The 18684-nt window shown below is 37.8% G+C and overlaps 1 protein-coding gene across 2 annotated transcripts in view; it reads left to right on the forward strand.

The window, feature by feature from the left end:
• Positions 1-257: 257 nt before the first annotated feature.
• The window catches only part of UBXN4 (UBX domain protein 4), a 40291-nt gene continuing 21864 nt past the window's right edge, over positions 258-18684 (forward strand). Inside the window, exons 1-5 of one of the 2 annotated variants that reach the window (XM_004375092.2) lie at positions 258-497; positions 8211-8313; positions 11987-12015; positions 12534-12652; positions 13337-13514. In XM_004375092.2, coding sequence (XP_004375149.1) covers positions 416-497; positions 8211-8313; positions 11987-12015; positions 12534-12652; positions 13337-13514 — 511 coding nt within the window. In that variant the 5' untranslated portion in view covers positions 258-415. Of the gene's footprint in view, positions 498-5770; positions 7851-8210; positions 8314-11986; positions 12016-12533; positions 12653-13336; positions 13515-18684 lie in introns of those variants that run through there. The other variant, XM_023730203.1, reaches the window with a different exon arrangement.

Genomic DNA, 18684 nt, shown 5'->3' on the forward strand with positions numbered 1-18684 from the left:
CACATTTTCCTCACTATGGAGGCGAACAAGCCTGAGATAACTACAATTCCCGTCATGCCTCACAGGGGCCAGCCGAAGCAGTTAGTCATCCTTTCCACAGCCGCCTTCTACCTCCTGGACTGCGGGGCCTGAGCCCTAGTGGGCGCGCGCACGCACGAACTTGCCAACGAGACAAGACACTGGGCCGTGTGCCGACGGCGACGTGTGGCGTCACGTGAAACGGGGCGCGTCTGGCCCGCGCGCTTGCGCGTATCCCCGGGGGCCGCTGACGAGGGTGCGCGAGCGTGTGCGGAGTCCGAGGCCGGACCAGCCCAGGCTGCGGGGGCCGCGGGGCCCGACCAAAGAGGGAGGGTGGAGCCTGTTCCGGGACCGCGACAACGACACACCGAGCGAGTGCCTGGGCCCAAAGGGAGAGATGCTGTGGTTCCAGGGCTCCATTCCCGCTGCCATCGCGTTGGCCAAGAGGAACGGCTCGGTCTTCGTGGTGTTCGTGGCAGGTGACGGGGGCGGGGGCCCGAGATGCGGCCGGGACACCCCTCCGGCCTACCTCCAGCGTCTTTTCTACCTCAGCCGCTCGTCTGCCCTCCTCTACTCTCACACAGCCGGGGCAGCGCTCCGACCCCGCGCTGCATGGCCGGCCCCCACCTCGTCGCGTTCCCCAGAGAGGCTGTGCAGACCCCCAACTCCCAGCTCCTCCAGGCCCCAGGCGCCCCAGGCTGCCTGACCCTGGTTCTCCGCGCCTCCCCCCGTCGGTTTGGGCCATCGCGGGCCTGGGCCTGGCCGCCCTCCTCTCCCAGCCTCGTCTCCAAAGAGCGCTGCGCCGGGCCGCCGTCTCTCTCTGCAGGGGCGGGGGAGGCGACGCCAGGCTCTCGCCGCCCGGCCCTGCTCCTCGCTGCGGAGCCGCTGCCTGAGGAGCTGGTGCGGGCTGACTCCTGACCCCCTCCCCGGCGCCGCAGATAGAGCCCCCTGTCCCCGAAGACCCACTTCGGGATGTTCTAAGGCCCGTTAAGTTCCTGGTTTTTAGGTGGCAGTAGAGGCGGGACAGGCCGTTAGATACGCAGGGGGTTCATAATTAGTTGTGGACTGTCAGGAAGAAAGCTGTGTCATTGGTAAACAACAAAGCGAAACCACCTGGTATTCACGGTTCCTGGTGGTAGTATATTCCTGGAACGCAAACTTTTGAGCTTAATGTAGGTCTGATTTTTGTTTTTTAAGTGACAGTGTTGGGAGGGAGAGTCTAGTATGGAATAATTACTTCGTTGCAGGTTGAATTTTTAGCAGTTCTTGAAAAGAAGCCGAGTTTCAGGCCTTAGTTCTTCCCTTGTCTTTCTAGTCTAAAATCTGCCTACTTTCGAGAGCGTGCACTAAACTCATTTACCTTATGCGGCTCAAGGTTATTTTGCCCCATATTCATTTATTACTGAAACCTTCTAGATTTACAGTATACCTTATGCCTTTATGGCTTTACTGATTCTCATTACATGACCCATATCAGTGTATGTGATTAATGTTAATTTGAACTGTGTTATTTTTTCGATTTATTTGTGTTTAATAACAGTTTACTCATAATTCACTCCCTCCTCTTGGGAGACTAAACAGTAGTTCCATAACATCATGCACAGCAGTGAAGAACAAGCTGTTTAAATTATGCTAAATTTTTAGCCCAGAACCGTTAATTGGAAGAGCTTGAATAGTTTGGACTCTTTTATGCTACCTGTTTTGGAATTATATTACACTTTACGTAAATAAGTAACTGCTATAATCCTGTAAGAAATAAAGTGGCATAAAGAAAAGGAAAACTAAATGACACTGATGCTTATTAAAAGAATACAATAATAGTTTTATGATATTTTAAGTTAGTGTTTTTCACATAAAATCTTAATTCATCGTGGTAGGTAGAACCAATTTTTATTACCCCCTTTTATAGATAAAGAAACTTAACTGCAGCCATTAAGTGACATGTACTCGGGTCACAAAAAGATTGGCTGAATTTTTAGCAGTTTCAAAAAAAATCTTGCTTTTTTGTTTGAGAAAAAAGGAAGAACAATTGTAGACTGTTTATGTAGTTATTTAAATTGGTGTAGAAATCAAGAAATCTAGAATGGTGGTAGTTATCTGTTTAAACAAAAAACACAATCCATGGTCTCCAAACGTTTCTAGAAGGTGGTGGTTGTTAGGTGACCATCGAGTTGATTCCGACTCAGAGCGACCGGATGTACAACAGAACAAAACACTGCCTGGTCCTGTGCCATCCTCACAGTTGTTGCTGTGTTTGAGCCCGTTGTTCCAGCCGTTGTGTCAGTCCATCTTGTTGAGGGTCCTCTTTTTCACTGACCAGGCACTTTACCAAGCATGATGTCCTTCTTCAGGGACTGGTCCCTCCTAATAACGTGTCCAAAGTACTTAAGACGAAGTCTCACCATCCTCCCTTCTAAGGAACATTCTGGCTATACTTTGTCCAAGACAAATTTATTTGTTCTTCTGGCAGTCCATGGTATATTCAATTTTCTTCGCCAGCACTGTAATTCAGAGGCATTAATTCTTCTTTGGTCTTCCTTATTCATTGTCTAGCTTTCACATACGCATGAGGCGATTGAAAATGCCATGGCTTAGATCAGGTACATCTTAGTCCTCAAAGTGACATCTTTGCTTTTTAAAGCTTCAGAGGTCTTTTGCAGCAGATTTGCCCAGTGCAGTAATTCGTTTGATTTCTTGACTGCTGCTCGCATAGGCATTGATTGTGGATCCAAGTAAAATGAAATCTTAGCTTCAGTCTTTTCTCCGTTTATCATGATGTTGCTTATTGGTCCAGTTGTGAGGATTTTTGTTTTCTTTATGTTGAGGTGTAATCTATGCTGTAGGCTGTCCTCTTTGATCTTCTCAGTAAGTGCTTCAAGTCCTCTTCACTTTCAGCAAGCAACGTTGTGTTATCCGCTTATCGCAGGTTGTTAAAGAGTCTTCCTTCTACAAGGTACTCTTGGGATAATCAATTTGAAAGACGCAATCCTAGATTTAATTAACAAATATCTGGAAACCTATTTGGAAATACTAGTGCAGATTTATTACAATAATAAAATAACACTATAAGTCTTATACTTTGGGCCTTTGTGTACTTACACATTCTTTAAGTTTTTGCTGATGAATGTGTATGCAGTTAGAATTTTAATGACTCCACTGTTTGCAGAAAGATCATTAGCAACTTGGCAAAAAAGTCTCTCCCTTGACCTGTTCAAAAATACTATTGGCTTTTCTACAGTTTTAGCAAGTTAATCCCCAAGACTAAGTAGGGTTAGTGTCACTTGAGGAATATGTAGATAATGGACACATGAAACTGCAACCCTTACAAATTGCTTAATGTTTTGTTCATAACTTTGAAGAATACAGCCAGAACTCACGGTTTTCTTAGATATGAGACCTTAACAATAATGTGGAAAATTTTTTTGAATTTGGAAACTTTTTAAAAAGATACTTTTATGGCTGGAAGGAATGGTCTCGGGTGTATGTTCCTTCATATAACTATTCATATGGGAAACAATTTAGGCAAGCTGTTTATATTTAGTGAAAGTTTTGTGGATGAATTAAAAAATATGTTAGGAGACTGGAGAGATTACTACTAGTTCAGCCAACAAATTAACAAAGATTTTCAAAGTATTGTAGCTATGTAAATTGAAAGAAGTAAAACTGAAAAGAGATTTTGATTTTCTTCTTGGGAAGGTAGAATGAGCTGACAAGGAGCCTGAAGCAAAGGTGTTTCTTCTCTGCTGACTAATATTCCTAGTGGGCTAAAATTTATTAGACAGATACCATTTACTGCCTTTTTGGATTAAAATAGACCACAAAAGCCTTTAGGTTTTGAGCAATTGAAATCTTCTAGGTTGGAAGGGCTGGCTGCAAGCACTGGTTACCACATCAAAGATGTGGTGAAACCCATGTGAAATTGTGCACTACAAATTAGTAAGTAAACACAAGTAAGCCCATGTATGCCTTGCTTCCTGTAAGCCTATGCGTACCTTGCTTACTGATTAATCTGCCCCTGGCTGGCTGTAGTAGGGTCTGCATTTCTTTGCCTCTGGGATTGTGCTCCTCTCCTTTAGGTGCCTTGACTTTGGATACTGCTGATATCACCAAGGATGTAATATTTCCTTCTAAAATGTAGGTCCCACCTGACTCCATAGTATAGTTCATAATTTAAAATAAAAAAACTAAAGATACCGAACTTGGGAATTAGTTCTACTCATTAGTTATAAATATTCAGAAAGCTCTCACTGTATTGAGTATAGGCAGTCCCCGGTCCCCAGATTACAAACGAGTTCTGTTCCTAAGTCTGTCTTCAAGTTGAATTTGTATGTTAGTCGTAACAGTTAGGTACAGTTTGTATCTAAGGTCAGTTAGTCAAATGTTACTCTTATTATATGGTATATAGTGTACCTTTCTAAGCATAAAAAACATTAAACATTTTCAGATACACTAAAACATCTTTAACGTAATAATACAGTAATAATAATGTTTTGATGCATGTCGAAAAGTAGTGTCTGTTATTACGAGCCATTGTATGTACCTTGAATTTTTAATGTAATAGGCTTTACGGGGTTGGTTCATGACTACGGGTTGTGCTTACTCAGATGCTCGTAACCTGGGGACTGTCTATAATTCCATGCAGCCTTCTACCCCTCTGGTGAAGCAGCTGCTGCCACCACTAGGTTGAATCATGGACAGAAACTGCCAGTGAGGAGCTACATTTGGGACCCTAACCACATGACACAGTGTAGATGAGTAAGAAGCACCAACCCCAAATGAAGCAGGTCTATATTTTCAGCTGCCTCGTTGACATACGCACTTGAATGCTTCACAGGATTCCCAAACCTAAAAGTATTATTTACTGCCTAAACGTGTTGTTTTCCCCCCAGTCTTCTATATTTCAGTAAATGGCACTACCATACATGTAGTTGGATAAACCATAAATGTGAGAGTCATCTTTGACTCTTCTTCCAGAGTTTCACGTATAACCCATCTTAAGTCCTGATGGTTTACCTCCTAAATATAAAAATACATCCTGACTCCATCCACTTCATCTCTGTAGCAACCATGCTACTCCAAGGTACAATTATATCTCACCTGGATCACTAAAATTGCCTCTAAACTGATATCTCTACTTCCACTTGTATCCCCTTACAATTCTATTACGAGACAGAGGCCAAAACTTAAAAAAAAAAAACAAAAAAAACCCCAACTAAACAACTATGTCATTCCCTTGCTTATTTTCATTATACTTAGGAAAACAACAAAAAACTATCCAGACTTCTTAGACATAGCTTACGAGGTCCTGCATGATCAGGCCCTTGGCTTAACTCTTCAGTCTCATCTTGCCCTTTGCTCCCCATTGTTCATGACACGCAGTCACACAAGGCCTTTCTTTAAAAGTTCCAAGCTCTTTCTTGCCTCTGGACCTTTGCACACCTATTCCTTCTGCTTGGTGAACTCTTTCTGCCTCTTTGTGTGGCTCAGCTCTTTCACCCCCTAGCTCTTATTTTAAATGTCACCTCAGAGAAGGCTTCCCTGACTAAAGAGGTCTCTCGTTATTTTCTCCCATAGTTTTGTTTTCATCACAGCATTTATTGTGATTATTTATGGTTGTTTACTTGTTGAATATTTTTTTCTACCATTAGATTTTGTTGTTGTTAGTTGCCACCGAGTTGATTCCAACTCATGGTAACCGTGTGTGTGCAGAGTAGAACTGTGCTCCATAGGGATTTCTCGGTTGTGACCTTTTAGAAGCAGATCACCAGGCCTGTCTCCCAAGGTGCTGCTGGGTGGATTTGAACCACCAACCTTTTGGCTAGTGGTCACACATCTAACAGTTTGTGCCACCCAGGGACTCCTACCATTAGATTTTAAGCTCCATTAAGGGTAGGCACTGTGTCTCGTATAGTATATAGCTCAGTGCCTAGCACATAAGTGCAGTAAAATAGTGAACGAATGAAAGAACAAATGAATGAAAAGGATCCCTCACTCCTCACTGCTTTCTCCAAGAAGTGTTTGTAGTAAAGAGTGTCCCGTGTAGATACTTTTATCGGTTGATAGTCAAGTTATTAACATAGTATTTTACAACTCTCCTCAACCCATAGTCTCTGAAGACATACTCAGAACAGTAGTTTTCCCTCATTTTGTTTCTTCAGCATTTAGGAGTCTGCCAGTGGACCGTTCTTTTTGATCTTGCTCTGTGGATGCACCCTCGTTCCTGTTAACTTTTCCATGGCCAAGTTTTTCAAGCCCCTATTCCTGGTATTCCTGGATCTCACCTCACACAAAATATATTCAGATGTGCAGTATTAGAGTCATGTATTTCAGGCATACTAAGATGCTTTCTATACCATGGTCTGTAATTGCAGAAATTTAGCTACTCATTCCACAAAATATTTGTTGAGTGCCTACTGTATGCCAGATGGCTACTGTATGCCAGGCATTTGAGTTACATCAGTAAATAAAACAGAAAAAAAAGAAATCCTTGCCTTCACAGAGCCTTCATTCTGTGGGGGGAGACATACAATAAAAAGCGAACATAAAACACAGAGTATATTAGAAGGTGATACGTATTACAGAAAAAAAAAAAGGTGTTAAGGGAGCTTTGGGAATGTCAGAAGGGTGTACTTTTAAAGTGGGTGATTAAGGAAGGCCTTAACTGAGAAGGTGATGCTTAAGCAAAGACTTAAAAGGATTTGAGAGTTAACCATGTAGCTGTCTGGGGGAAGACCATTCTAGGCAGAGGAAACAAAGACTTTAAGGCAGCAGTATGTCTTTCATATTCGAGAAATAGCAAGGAAGCCAGTGTGGTTGGAGCATAGTGAGGGGGAAAGCAAAATAAATGAGGTCAGACGTAACTGGAGGCCTGATATATAGGACCATGTGGGCCATTGTAAGCACTGTGGTTTTTACTCTGAGGCAAATAGGGAGCATTGTAGAATTTTTCACAGAGGGATGATGTGATCTGACTTTCTTTTTAAAGAAAATTGCTGTGTTAAGAATAGACTGCAAGTAGGGAGACCAGTTAACAGCAATTGCAGTCATCTAGAGGAGTTGTGGTGGTGTCTTGGATCCGGGTCGTAGCAGTGGAAGTGGTGAGAGATAGTTAACATTCTGGGTATATTTTGAAAATAGAGCCAGCTGGACTCAAGGATAACTAAGGTGTTTGGCCTGATAACTGAAAGGATGGAATTACCATAAACTGAGATGGCTAAAGGTGGTACATAAATGGAGGAGGGAGGAGTGCAGGGAGAAAGCAGTTTCCAAAAAGAGTAGGTATCTCACTTTTGGAAAACTCAAAATGTGGCCTGAAAACATTTTTTTAATCTGTAAATTGACAAAGATTGCTCACATTTGAGAAAGCACTTAGCTTTACTAACCTGAAATATTTTTCAGTGACTCAATCAGGTAGGTTTCCTTCTGCCCACTTTAAGTGGTTCTGCTGAAATCTAGACATTACAAGTTAAACTTGAAACAGTTTTGATCTGTATAAATCTAGGTCTTGAGAGGTACAACTTTTAAAACATTTTTTATTGCAGTATAACATACAGTAAAGTGCACATATATTAAGTGACCATCTCAGTGAATTTTTATATATGAATACACCTGTATAACTTATGCAGCTCAAGATATAGAACATTCCCAGCACCCCAGAAGGCTCCTTCACCACTATGTTGATTTCCATCACCACAGATTAGTTTGGATCAGCATAACTTTTATAAAATGATAATTAGCTTACCTGTAATAAAGGTAAGTCCAAAACTGTAAACAGAATTGAACCTACCTCTGTCTGCTTTGATGTGGAAGACGTTGGACTCTTCAACAGAAAGGTACTACACACGGGAAGGATAAATTGCACTTTTATTTTCTAAAATCATATCTTTAAAAGCCAAAATAGACATTTCTACTGATGACTTTTTATTGTTGTGATATTTTTGGCCTTATAATTTGAATCATCTTTTAGAAAATACTTTGTATAATCTAAATAGCAGAATTTCATTTTTCATTGCTCTTTATGTCAACAGTGCATTCACACTTCTCATTTTATGGAAAAAATCAGTTTTCAAATTTGATAGAAAATATTATTTGTGGGGCTATGTTTTATTTGAAATGCCATATTTCCAGGGAAAATAATTTGCTGTCAGCAGATACTGACTTAATGTTTTAAGAATCTTTGAAATGTTTTACAGGTAATGATGAGCAGTCTACACAAATGGCTGCAAGTTGGGAAGATGAGAAAGTGACAGAAGCATCCTCAAACAGTTTTGTTGCTATTAAAATTGATACCAAAAGGTTTGCTTGTGTTTTAATATTTCATGACTTTTAAATATTGTGATCATGGTGTTTGGTTGAGATTTATGGTGATTCTCTTGGATTATGAGAATATTGATGCTACATTTTTCGATGTGTAAGGCATATTGGGGGCTTAACTTTTGAATGCCATTTTCCACAGTAATTATTATATCTTGCTGCAAAATCTTCAAATTTTCTTAGTCTACCAAGCAGCTGTGTGACATGTACCAGGAATGCAAAGAGAACTGTGATCTTCAGTTCCCAAGAATTTGGAAGTAACTGTAAATCATATATTGAATATTTCTGAAAAATTGATCAACCACTCTTGTTGATCCTGTATTTGGGAATGGAGCCATTTAATTGATAGGAATAAAGACATTTATAGATCCCTCATAGTAGTTGATATCCTCAAATCTGTTTTGTTTCACCATGTTAGAAAATTTTTTTATTATGGAAAATTTTAAATATATTTTTATTATAGAAAAATTCAAACATACAGAAGTAATTGAATATGTAATGAACTCCCACATACTTCCAACTAACTCTGATAATTATCAGCTCATAGCCAGCCTTGTTTCATCTGTATCCCCACCCACTTCCACTCATCTCGTACAATTTTTTATTGTGGCAAAACACATAAACAAAACATTTGACATCTCAGCCATTTTTATGTGTACGATTGAGTGACGTTAATCATGTTCACCATGTTGTACAACCATCACAACTTTCCATTTTCCAGGGTTTTTTTTTATCGCCCTTAACAGAAATGCAGTACCCATTAAGCTTTCTTCTGGATTCTTCGGGATTTTATATATATAGGATCATGTCAAATTTGAATATAGATAATTTTACTTCCTTTCCGAATTGAATGCCTTTTACTTATTTTTTTCTTTTTCTTGCCAAATTGCTCTGGCTAGAGCTTCCAGTACAGTGTTGCCTGGCAGTGGTGAAAGTGGACATCCTTGTCTTTATCCTGATCTTAGGAGGAAAGCTTTCAGCTTTTCTCCACTGAGTATGTTAGCTGTGGATTTTTCATAAATGCTCTTTTTCATGTTGAGGAATTTCCCTTCTATTCCTTGTTTGCTGAATGTGTTTATCATGAAATGGTGTTGGATTTTGTCAAATTCCTTTTCTACATCCGTTGAGATGATCATGTGTTTCTTTTCCTTCATTCTGTTAATGTGGTATATTATATTCATTAATTTTCTTATATTTGACCCACCTTTGCATTCTTGGGATTAATCCCATTTGGTCATGGTATATAATCCTTTTAATATCATATTAGAATTGGTTTGCTAGTATTTTGTTGAGGATTTTAGCGTGTGTATTCATAAGGTCATCCCAGGTATATCATTCTATCTATAAATATTTAAGTATATCTCCGAAACAGAAGTAGTCTTGAAATTTTTAACATAACTCTAATATTTCAGAAACAAATTAATGATTCTTTAATATCCAATATCCAGCCAGTGTTAAAATGCATTTGTCTCATCAGTGTCATAATTTTATTTATATATGTGTTTACTTTATTACAATTTGTTTGGTTCAGGATCCAAAAATGGTAACGATTGGGTTGACCTCTCCTTTAAGTCTCTTTTAGTCTGTAGACTTCCCTTCCATATCTGTCTTTCTGTCTCAGTCTTCCCTCTCTCTCCATCCCTCCCTCTCACCCTTCTCCTCTTTTTCCTTCCCCTCCTCTCTTCTCTCTCCTCTCTTCCTCCCTCTACTTTCCTTGCAGTTTACTTTTTTAAGAAACCAGCTAATTTTTTCTGTAGAGTTTCTTACAGTGAGGATTTTGTTGATTGCATCCCCTTTGGTGTCATTTGATTTGTTCCTCTGTTCTCTATTTCCTGTAAATTAATAGTTGTATCTTGGGACTTGATCACATTCAGATTTGATTTTTTTTTTTTCTCAAAAGTACTTCTAGGTGGTGGTTGTGTGTCTTCCATCAGAAGGCATATAATGTCTGGTTGTCTCTCTTTATGATGTTAGCAGCTACTGGTGATCAGTGCCTGGAAATACTCACTAGTAGTTGCAAAATGATATTGTGATATTGATAATATCAGAGTGAATAGTGTGTCTGAAAATTAGACAAGATTAAACTGTTCAGAAATTAACTGTAAGTGTATAAACTTACTTAGAATTTTCCATAGTAACAAAAAAAGTCCAAACAAAGTAAATCCTAGTATACCCTGGCTCACAATAAGCTGTTGAACTATACATTTATTGAGCTATAAAAGTTTTGTAAAAAAGGAATCTATAAAATATTTATATTGCCCATTATTTTCCACAGGCACCTTTTGAGTCAGGAATAGCAGGAGGAATATGGGAATGTAGAAGAAATGAGAATTTCTGAATTCTTTAAGATTATATACAGATTGATTTATCTAGCATTTTTTAAAACAGGCTTTCTGTTAGGGATACATGGATGCCTGTGTATGGTGGTAGTTGATGTTTGTTTCATTATGGTCTGCCTCATAATAGAATCTAATGTATCTTTTAAATCAGGAAAAGAAAATTTTATTATACTGTAATTATTAAATTACCTAATATTTTGAGGATATTTTATTTTATGTGTGTGTTTATTTATGGAGGCAGCATGCATAGAAAATAGATTGGTAGGAAATGCATAAAAATATACGGTGGTTATTTCAGAAATGATAGGATTCTGGAAAATTCTTTTCTTTGTTTTTGTTAGTTGCTGTCAAGTAGGCTCTGACTTGTGATATTTTCCTATGAATTCAGATGTTTTTATCATACTTTTTATTCAGAAAAAATGAAACATTCTTGGAAGCATTAATTTGATTCTTGGAATTACTCATCTACATTGATCAATGTCTCTTATTTATATTATTAGTAAAAGTTCATTTCCCATCCAAGTCCCTGACCACCCAGTTTTCTTCTCTGGAGGCAGCCAGTGTCAACAGTTTCTCTGTATCCTTCCAGAGATATTTCTTCACATAATGAAAAAAGTATATCCGTTTTCCTCCTTTTTTTTTTTTTTACAGAAATGGTAGCATTTTGATACACTTTCTTTTTTATAGTTGCATAATTAGTTTTTGTTATGGAATATTTAGGTTAGAAGGTATTGTCACATGCACAAGTAAGTGATAGACATTAATTTCTTCTTTTACAGGTTGATATATTCAGGTACACTTACTTGCTGCTGAAGAAGCAACTTGGCAGTTACTAACTCTGGATTTTTAGTAACCAGATCCAGATACCAGTTTGTAGGTTGCAAGAGCAAGTGGTTCTTTAATCTGAAAATTATAAAACAAGCTAAAAAAATCTTGTGAAATAAGAATTGTATTTTTCTCCTTTAGCTGATGGCTGTGAAAGGAACTGGTAGTTTCAGAGAAATACTTTTGATTGGTACAATATGTTTTTAGAAAAGCAAGTTATCATTTGGGAAATAGTTGCATTCATCTGCTGGTTTTGTGTTTGATTTTTGTTGTTGTCGACATTTTTTTATTTTAAAATAGTATATCTATGCCTGTTCTCAAAGAAAAATTCTCCCAAATTAGATGGACTTCATATTATCTTTGTTTTATGTTTTTATTATACTTTAGATGAAAGTTTACAGAGCAAATTAGTTTCTCATTAAACAACTAATACACATATTGTTTTGTGACATGGTTGCCAACCTGATTTTATGTTCGATTTTGTTTTACAGTGAAGCTTGCCTACAATTTTCACAAATCTGTATCCTTTCAAAGAAGAATCAGTTTATATATACTTTGCTGAGATTTCCTTTCTTTGGTTAATTCATGAAATTTAAAAAGTATTCAGATTTGTTTAGGAAATCATACATTCTCATTTATGGAAACTATTATTAAGTGTCCTTTGAGATAATACATTGTAGCAAATCAGAGCATAGAGGGTTTTTAAAATTGTGACTATCCGAAGAGTAATATGGAGGCGTTGGGGACGTTAGTAGCTGGCAAGAGACAGCTGGTAGCAAGATGGATATAGAAGAAAGTTGTAATATAGGAGAATGTAGTGGATGTTCTTCACTCATATGCTATATAAATAAATCATAAATCATTTTACATATCACACGTACTGTACATGTAATGATATGTAATTGAATTTATTTCTTAAACACATTAGCTGATTATATTGTCAAATTCGCAAAATTTGTTTTGCTTTATTACCAACAGCGTTTCATAAAATTACCTCCTTGTTTCATAAGAATTATTAGACTTAATTAAACGGTGCAGATCCTGTAGTATGTGTTCCATCCAGTTTCTTTATTGGAGACAGTGGAATTCCCTTGGAAGTAATAGCAGGAAGTGTTTCTGCAGATGAACTTGTTACCAGAATTCACAAAGTTCAACAGGTGAGAAGGAAAGGAACTCTTCTTTGCATAATCTTGGGAAAATATGTTAGGCATTTGACATTGAAATATTTTTGGAGCCTCTCTTTTATTTTCAGGAAACTGCTAGTGCCATGAAACTTTTGAGATAGTAAATTCTGTCTTACTGAACTGGTTTTGAAAACAGCATTTTGAAGTTAGAAGTACCTATACTTAATACTTGAGTGACTTATTTTCCCCTCTGTTTTCTCTCCCCCTCTCTCATCCACATAATGCACATCACCATTACTTTGTTGTAAGGGAGAATTGCTCTCACATTATGGTCCTAATAGTGTATTGCTTGACATATTCTAAGGACCTCATATTCAATAATTTCTCATTTGTATCCACTTGACTTCTTATGAAAAGAAGTGGATCTCAGTGGGCTAGTGGCTAATACGGCTTGTAACTTTTTTCTTTGAATTCTATTTTGATGGAAAATCAACAGTGTGCTTTAAGAATCTTTTTATGCTCTCACCTGCTTGCAGCTGAATTCCATATGTGATTGTCATGTTTAGGATTATACATTTTAGATTTATCTACATATAGAGAGAGTTTTAGTACTTCTCCCTACTATAGAGTATAAATTGGTTTAACTCATATTTTGGTTCAATATGCCATGGTAAGTTTAAATTCTTAACTGTTGTTTCCAATTTGTTTTCTCCCTAGATGCACTCACTAAAAGTCGAAACATCAGTTGCAAATGGGAGCCAGTCAGAAAGTTCAGTTTCTACTCCATGCACCTCATTTGAACCTAAAAACACTTCTGAAAACTGTCAGTCCAAAAATGCCAAGCTTTGTGAGACACCACCCAATTCTCCTGATGCAAAGTCAGATATTGCAACAGGTACTTTTTCTTTCCTTTTTTTTTTTTATTTTATTATGGTAAAATGGATATATAACAAAACATTTGCAGTCATTCATTTTGAGATTTTACGTCCTCAGATCAATAGTTTTTATGTATATAATTCATTGACATTAATTACATTCACTGTGTTGTGCAGCTGTTACCACTATCTGTTTCCAGATTTTTTCATCACCCTTAACAGAAATTCAGTGCCCCTTAAAGCAGTAACTCGGCTTTTTCCCCTCTCACCTATCCATGGTAACCATTAATAAACTTTGGTCTCTATGCATTTGTCTAGTCTACATAAAAGTGGGATCATACAATATTTGTCCTTCTGTGTCTGACTTACTTCATTCAGTGTGATGTTTTCGAAGTTCATCCATGTCAAAGCATGTATCAGAACTTCATTTATCTTTATGGCTGAATAATATTTCATTGTATGTATATACTGCATTTTGTTTATCCGTTCATCTGTTGATGGACATCTGGGTTGTTTCCACCCTTTGGCTTTTGTGAATAATGTTGCAGTGTACCCTTTTGGGTATAGTAGACGTACTCCTTCCCTTTATTTTAAAGTACAGGTCATCGATGAATATCTTTAAAAATAAGTTTATTGCATGGTATTTCCTCAGATTCATTTAACTTAAAGGTAAGGGTTATATACCCCAAAACAGCACAATATGCATTCTGCTCCAGTGCAGATGGATCATTCTCAAGGATAGATCACATTTTAAGTTACAAAGCAAGTCTTGATAAATTTAAAAAGATTGAAACATACAAAGTATTTTCTCTGACCATAGCAGAGTAAAGCTAGAAATCAATAACAGGAAAAAAACCTAGAAAATACACAGACATGAGGAAATTAAAACACACTATTAAATTACCAATGGGTCAAGGAAGAAATCACAAATTTTGTAGCATCAAATGAAGATGAAAGCACAGCATACCAAAACTTATGGGATACAACAAAGACAGTACTCAGAGGGAAACTTACAGCAGTAAATATCTACATAAAAAAAGAAGAAAGATCTCAAACAGCCTAACTCAACAACTCCAGGAACTAGAAAGAGAAGAGCAAACGAAGCCTAGACCTACCAGAAGAAAGGAAATAACAAAGATTAGAACAGAAATAAAAAACTGACAAACAACAGAGATAATAAAACCAGAAGTTGGTTCTTTGAAAAGATCACTAAAATTGACAAACCTTTAGCTAGACTGAAAAGAAGAGAAAAGATGCAAATAACCAAAATAAAAAATGAGAAGAGGAGACACTACGATGACTTGATAGAAATAAAGAGAAATATGACAGAATATTATGAACAACTGTATGGCAACAAACTGGAAAACCTAGATGAAATGGACAAATTCTTAGAAGCACACAGCCTACCCAGATTGATTCAAGAGGAAATATAAAGCCTCAGTAGGCACATAACAAGTGAAGACATTGATCGAAAACCTCCCAACCAAAAAAAGTCCTGGATCAGCTGGCTTTGCTCAGAAATTCTACCAAACATTTGGAGGAGCTAATACTATTTAAACTCTTCTAAAAGATAGAGAAGGAAGGAATACTTAGTAATTAATTATATGAAGCGAACGTAACCCTGACACCAAAACCAGGCAAAGACACCACAAGGAAAGAAAACTACAGGTCAATATCTCTTATGAATATAGATGCAAAAATACTCAACAAAATACTAGTGAACAGAATCCAACAGCATATTAAGAATCATACACCATGACCAAATGGGATTCATTCTAGGAATGCAGGGATGGTTCTAAACAACCTAATTGCCCATCAGCAGATGAATAGATATACAAAATGTGGTACATACATACAATGGAATACTACTGCTCAGCCAGTAGGAAAAATGAAGTCTTGATACATGCTACAACAGGGATAGAGCTGGAAGACATTGTGCTGAGTGAAATGAGCCAGTCACAAAAGGACAAATATTTATGACCTCACATAAAAAGACAAGAAAAGGCAAATGTATAGAGACCAAAGTTTATTAGTGGTTACCAGGGTTGGGAGGGAGAGGGGAAAAAGGGGGATTAACAGTGATGGAAAAATTGCATTGATTAAGGTAGGGTTGCGCAGCTGATATTGTAATTGCTGTCAATAAGTTGTACACTCATAAAAAGTTGAATTGACAAAAGTTGTGTGATATATTTACGACGACGACCAAAAAAAATTATAAAAAGAGTAGCTGCTGAGGCTACTTATGTATAACCAAATACCTCGTGGGATTTGGTTCCTTGGTTTGGAGGTTTAGGGTCATGGTTTCATGAGACATCCCAGTTAATTGGCCTAGTAACATGTTCAGTGCTTCTGTTCTACCTCCTAGTTCATTGTGTAGTGCCTGGGGTCTTACAAGCTTGCAAGCAGCCATCCAAGGCATAGTTGGCCTCTATTCATCTGGGGCAACAGAGGAATAAGGGGAGTCAGGAATAGGAGGAGGCTGTGGAATGTGTGGCAAATTGCCTTCATGAACAACTGCCTCCTTTGCCATAAGACCAGAAGAAATGGATGGTGCCTGGCTACTGTTACTGAACATTTTGATTCTGTAGAAGAATCCTGATCAAAATGGGGAAATGCAGAACAGAATTTCAAATTCTCATGGATTCTAGACTTTCCAGAGCTAGGGAGAGTGGATGAACCCCTGACTCTGTTGCCCTGATACAATCTTTAAACCTTGAACCAAAAATATCCCCTGAAGTCATCCTAAAACTGAACAATAGTTTATCTTAACTAGTAAGAAAGGACTGCCTTGAGTATTATGCTCTATTAAGAACTATCTGTATGGAATTAAATTTACAACAGCAGCTTGAAAGATTAGGTAGGAACCTTAGAGGGCAGTGAATATATGTTAATGGGGGAGGAACAACTCAGAAAAAGAGGGTGAGAATAGTTGCACAACTCAAAAAATATAATCAGTGTGACTAAATTGTACATGTAGAAACTGTTGAGCTGTGTATATTCTCAACAATAGCAACAAAATAAAATTTAGAGAAAAAAAGGTCAAGGGTTGTCTTGAATACATTTCTGTGTCATTTAGTGGCAGAAGAGGATAAATTCAAGGAATATACCCTTTAAGCCCAAGTAGTCAACAGTACAAAACAGTTGATCAGTAATTTCTGCTACTGTGCTTTGGTTCAGGGAATGTCATTATGACACCTAGAATTTTTATAAATCTATTCTTAACCTACCTCAGAAGATTTTGAAAGATTCAAATGAACCAGTGTATTTGGAATTGTTTTTACAAACTATGAAATGCTACACACGTTTAAGGGGCTAGTATTTGTATTATTTTAATTGAAATTAAAAGAGAATTGTAAAATAGAACTTACAGAAATAAGAAGTGTAACTGCAAAGGCAATGATTTTTTAAAAAAGGCCAAAAAAAGTTTTATAGTGTATATTGGGGATTGTGGCCAGAGATGTTTGGTTTAATACAGCCTTGTATTGAGCAGCATAGGGCCCGGAGTGGTACAGACGGTTTATGCTTGTCTACTAACCCAAAGGTTGATGGTTTGAACCCACCCAGTGGCGCTGCTGAAGAAAGGACTGGTGATCTGTTTTTGTAAAGATTATAGCCAAGAAAAGCCTGTGGAGCGGTTCTTCTCTGTAATACATGGAGTCTCCATGAGTTGTCATCGACTTGACAGCAATAGGTTTAGTTTTTGTTCATTAAGCAACACTCGATTAGGTAAATCTAAAGTTAGAATATCAGTATCCTGAAGGATGATTCCACTCCCGCATCTCTGACAGTCATCAAGCCTCTGCTTGAGTGCATTTAATGAAGGGAAGCTCATTACCTTTCTTGGAAGCCAGTTCTATTGTTGAACAGCTCTAGTTTTTAGAAAAATTCTTCTTTTTATTGATTTGAAATTTGGTGCCCTATAACTTCCCATTAACTTTAAGTTAATGCTGCTTTCTGGATTTACACATGACATGTCTTTGAATATTTAAAGAACAGCTAGCAGATTCCCTCTCAGTAGTGTCATTTTGAGATTTTACGTCTTCAGATCATTCAAGTTCTGGATGCATACAGAACTAGGGAACTATATTATGGATATAGTCCATTTAGGACTACAAAAGAATAATTATCCTTTACATTAATCTAGATGTTTGTCATTTTCCAAAATTCCTCATTCCTTCCTGAAAATATGTATCATTGCCCTTCAGTTTGAAAATTTTCCTTTAGCATTTCTCATTGTGCAGTTCTGTTGGCAAAGAATTTTCTTAGTTTACTTTTATCTGAAAATGTCTTTGTTCCATGTTTATTCTGGAAGGGTATTTTGCTTGATGTAAAATTTGGGATTGACAGTTTTTTCTTTCAGTACTTTAAAGATGTTATTCCACTGTTTTCTGGTCTCCATAATTTTCTGATTAGAAGTCCATGGTCATCCAGTTTTTTTCCCCTCGTATGGAATGTGGTTTTTTGTTGTTTTTTTTGTTTTTTTTTGGGGGGGGGAAAGGGGGCTGCTTTTCGGATTTTTTTCGTTCTCTGGTTTTCAACACTTTGACTATAATATGCTTAGGTTCTGCAGTTTTATTGGGGCTTGTCTTAGTTACCTAGTGCTGCTATAACAGAAATACCAAAAGCTGAAGGCTTTAACAAACATAAATTTATTCTCTTACAGTTTAGGAGGCTAGAAGTCCAAATTCAGGGCCACAGCTCTATAGGAAGGCTTTCTCTGTCTGTTGGCTTTGAGGGAAGGTCTTTATCTCCTTTCAACATCTGTGGGCCTGGCGTTCCTTGGAGATCTACATGTGTCTTGGCGTTAGTCTTCCCCTGGGTCTAGGAGGTTTTCAACACCAGGATCCCAGATACAAAGGACATGCTCCTCTCCTGGCTTTTCTTTCTTGGTGGTAGCAGTTCCCTCACTTTCCGCTCACTTATCTCTGCTTTTATCTCTTGTAAGATAAAAGGTAATGTAGGCCACACCCCAGGGAAACTCCCCTTACATCAGATCAGGGCTGTGACCTGAGTAAGGGTGTTATACCCCACCCTAATCCTCACTGACAAGACCTAATCCTGCCTCATTAAAGTAACAGACAGCTCACTCCCAAATGGGACCATAACCACAGCCATAAAGGCTAGTAGCATTTACAACCCATCACAAAATGAGGATAATCAAATCATAAAATGGAACAACCAAGCAATACT

Source organism: Trichechus manatus, unplaced genomic scaffold (assembly GCF_000243295.1).
Source record: "Trichechus manatus latirostris isolate Lorelei unplaced genomic scaffold, TriManLat1.0 scaffold00033, whole genome shotgun sequence".
NCBI lineage: Eukaryota > Metazoa > Chordata > Mammalia > Sirenia > Trichechidae > Trichechus > Trichechus manatus.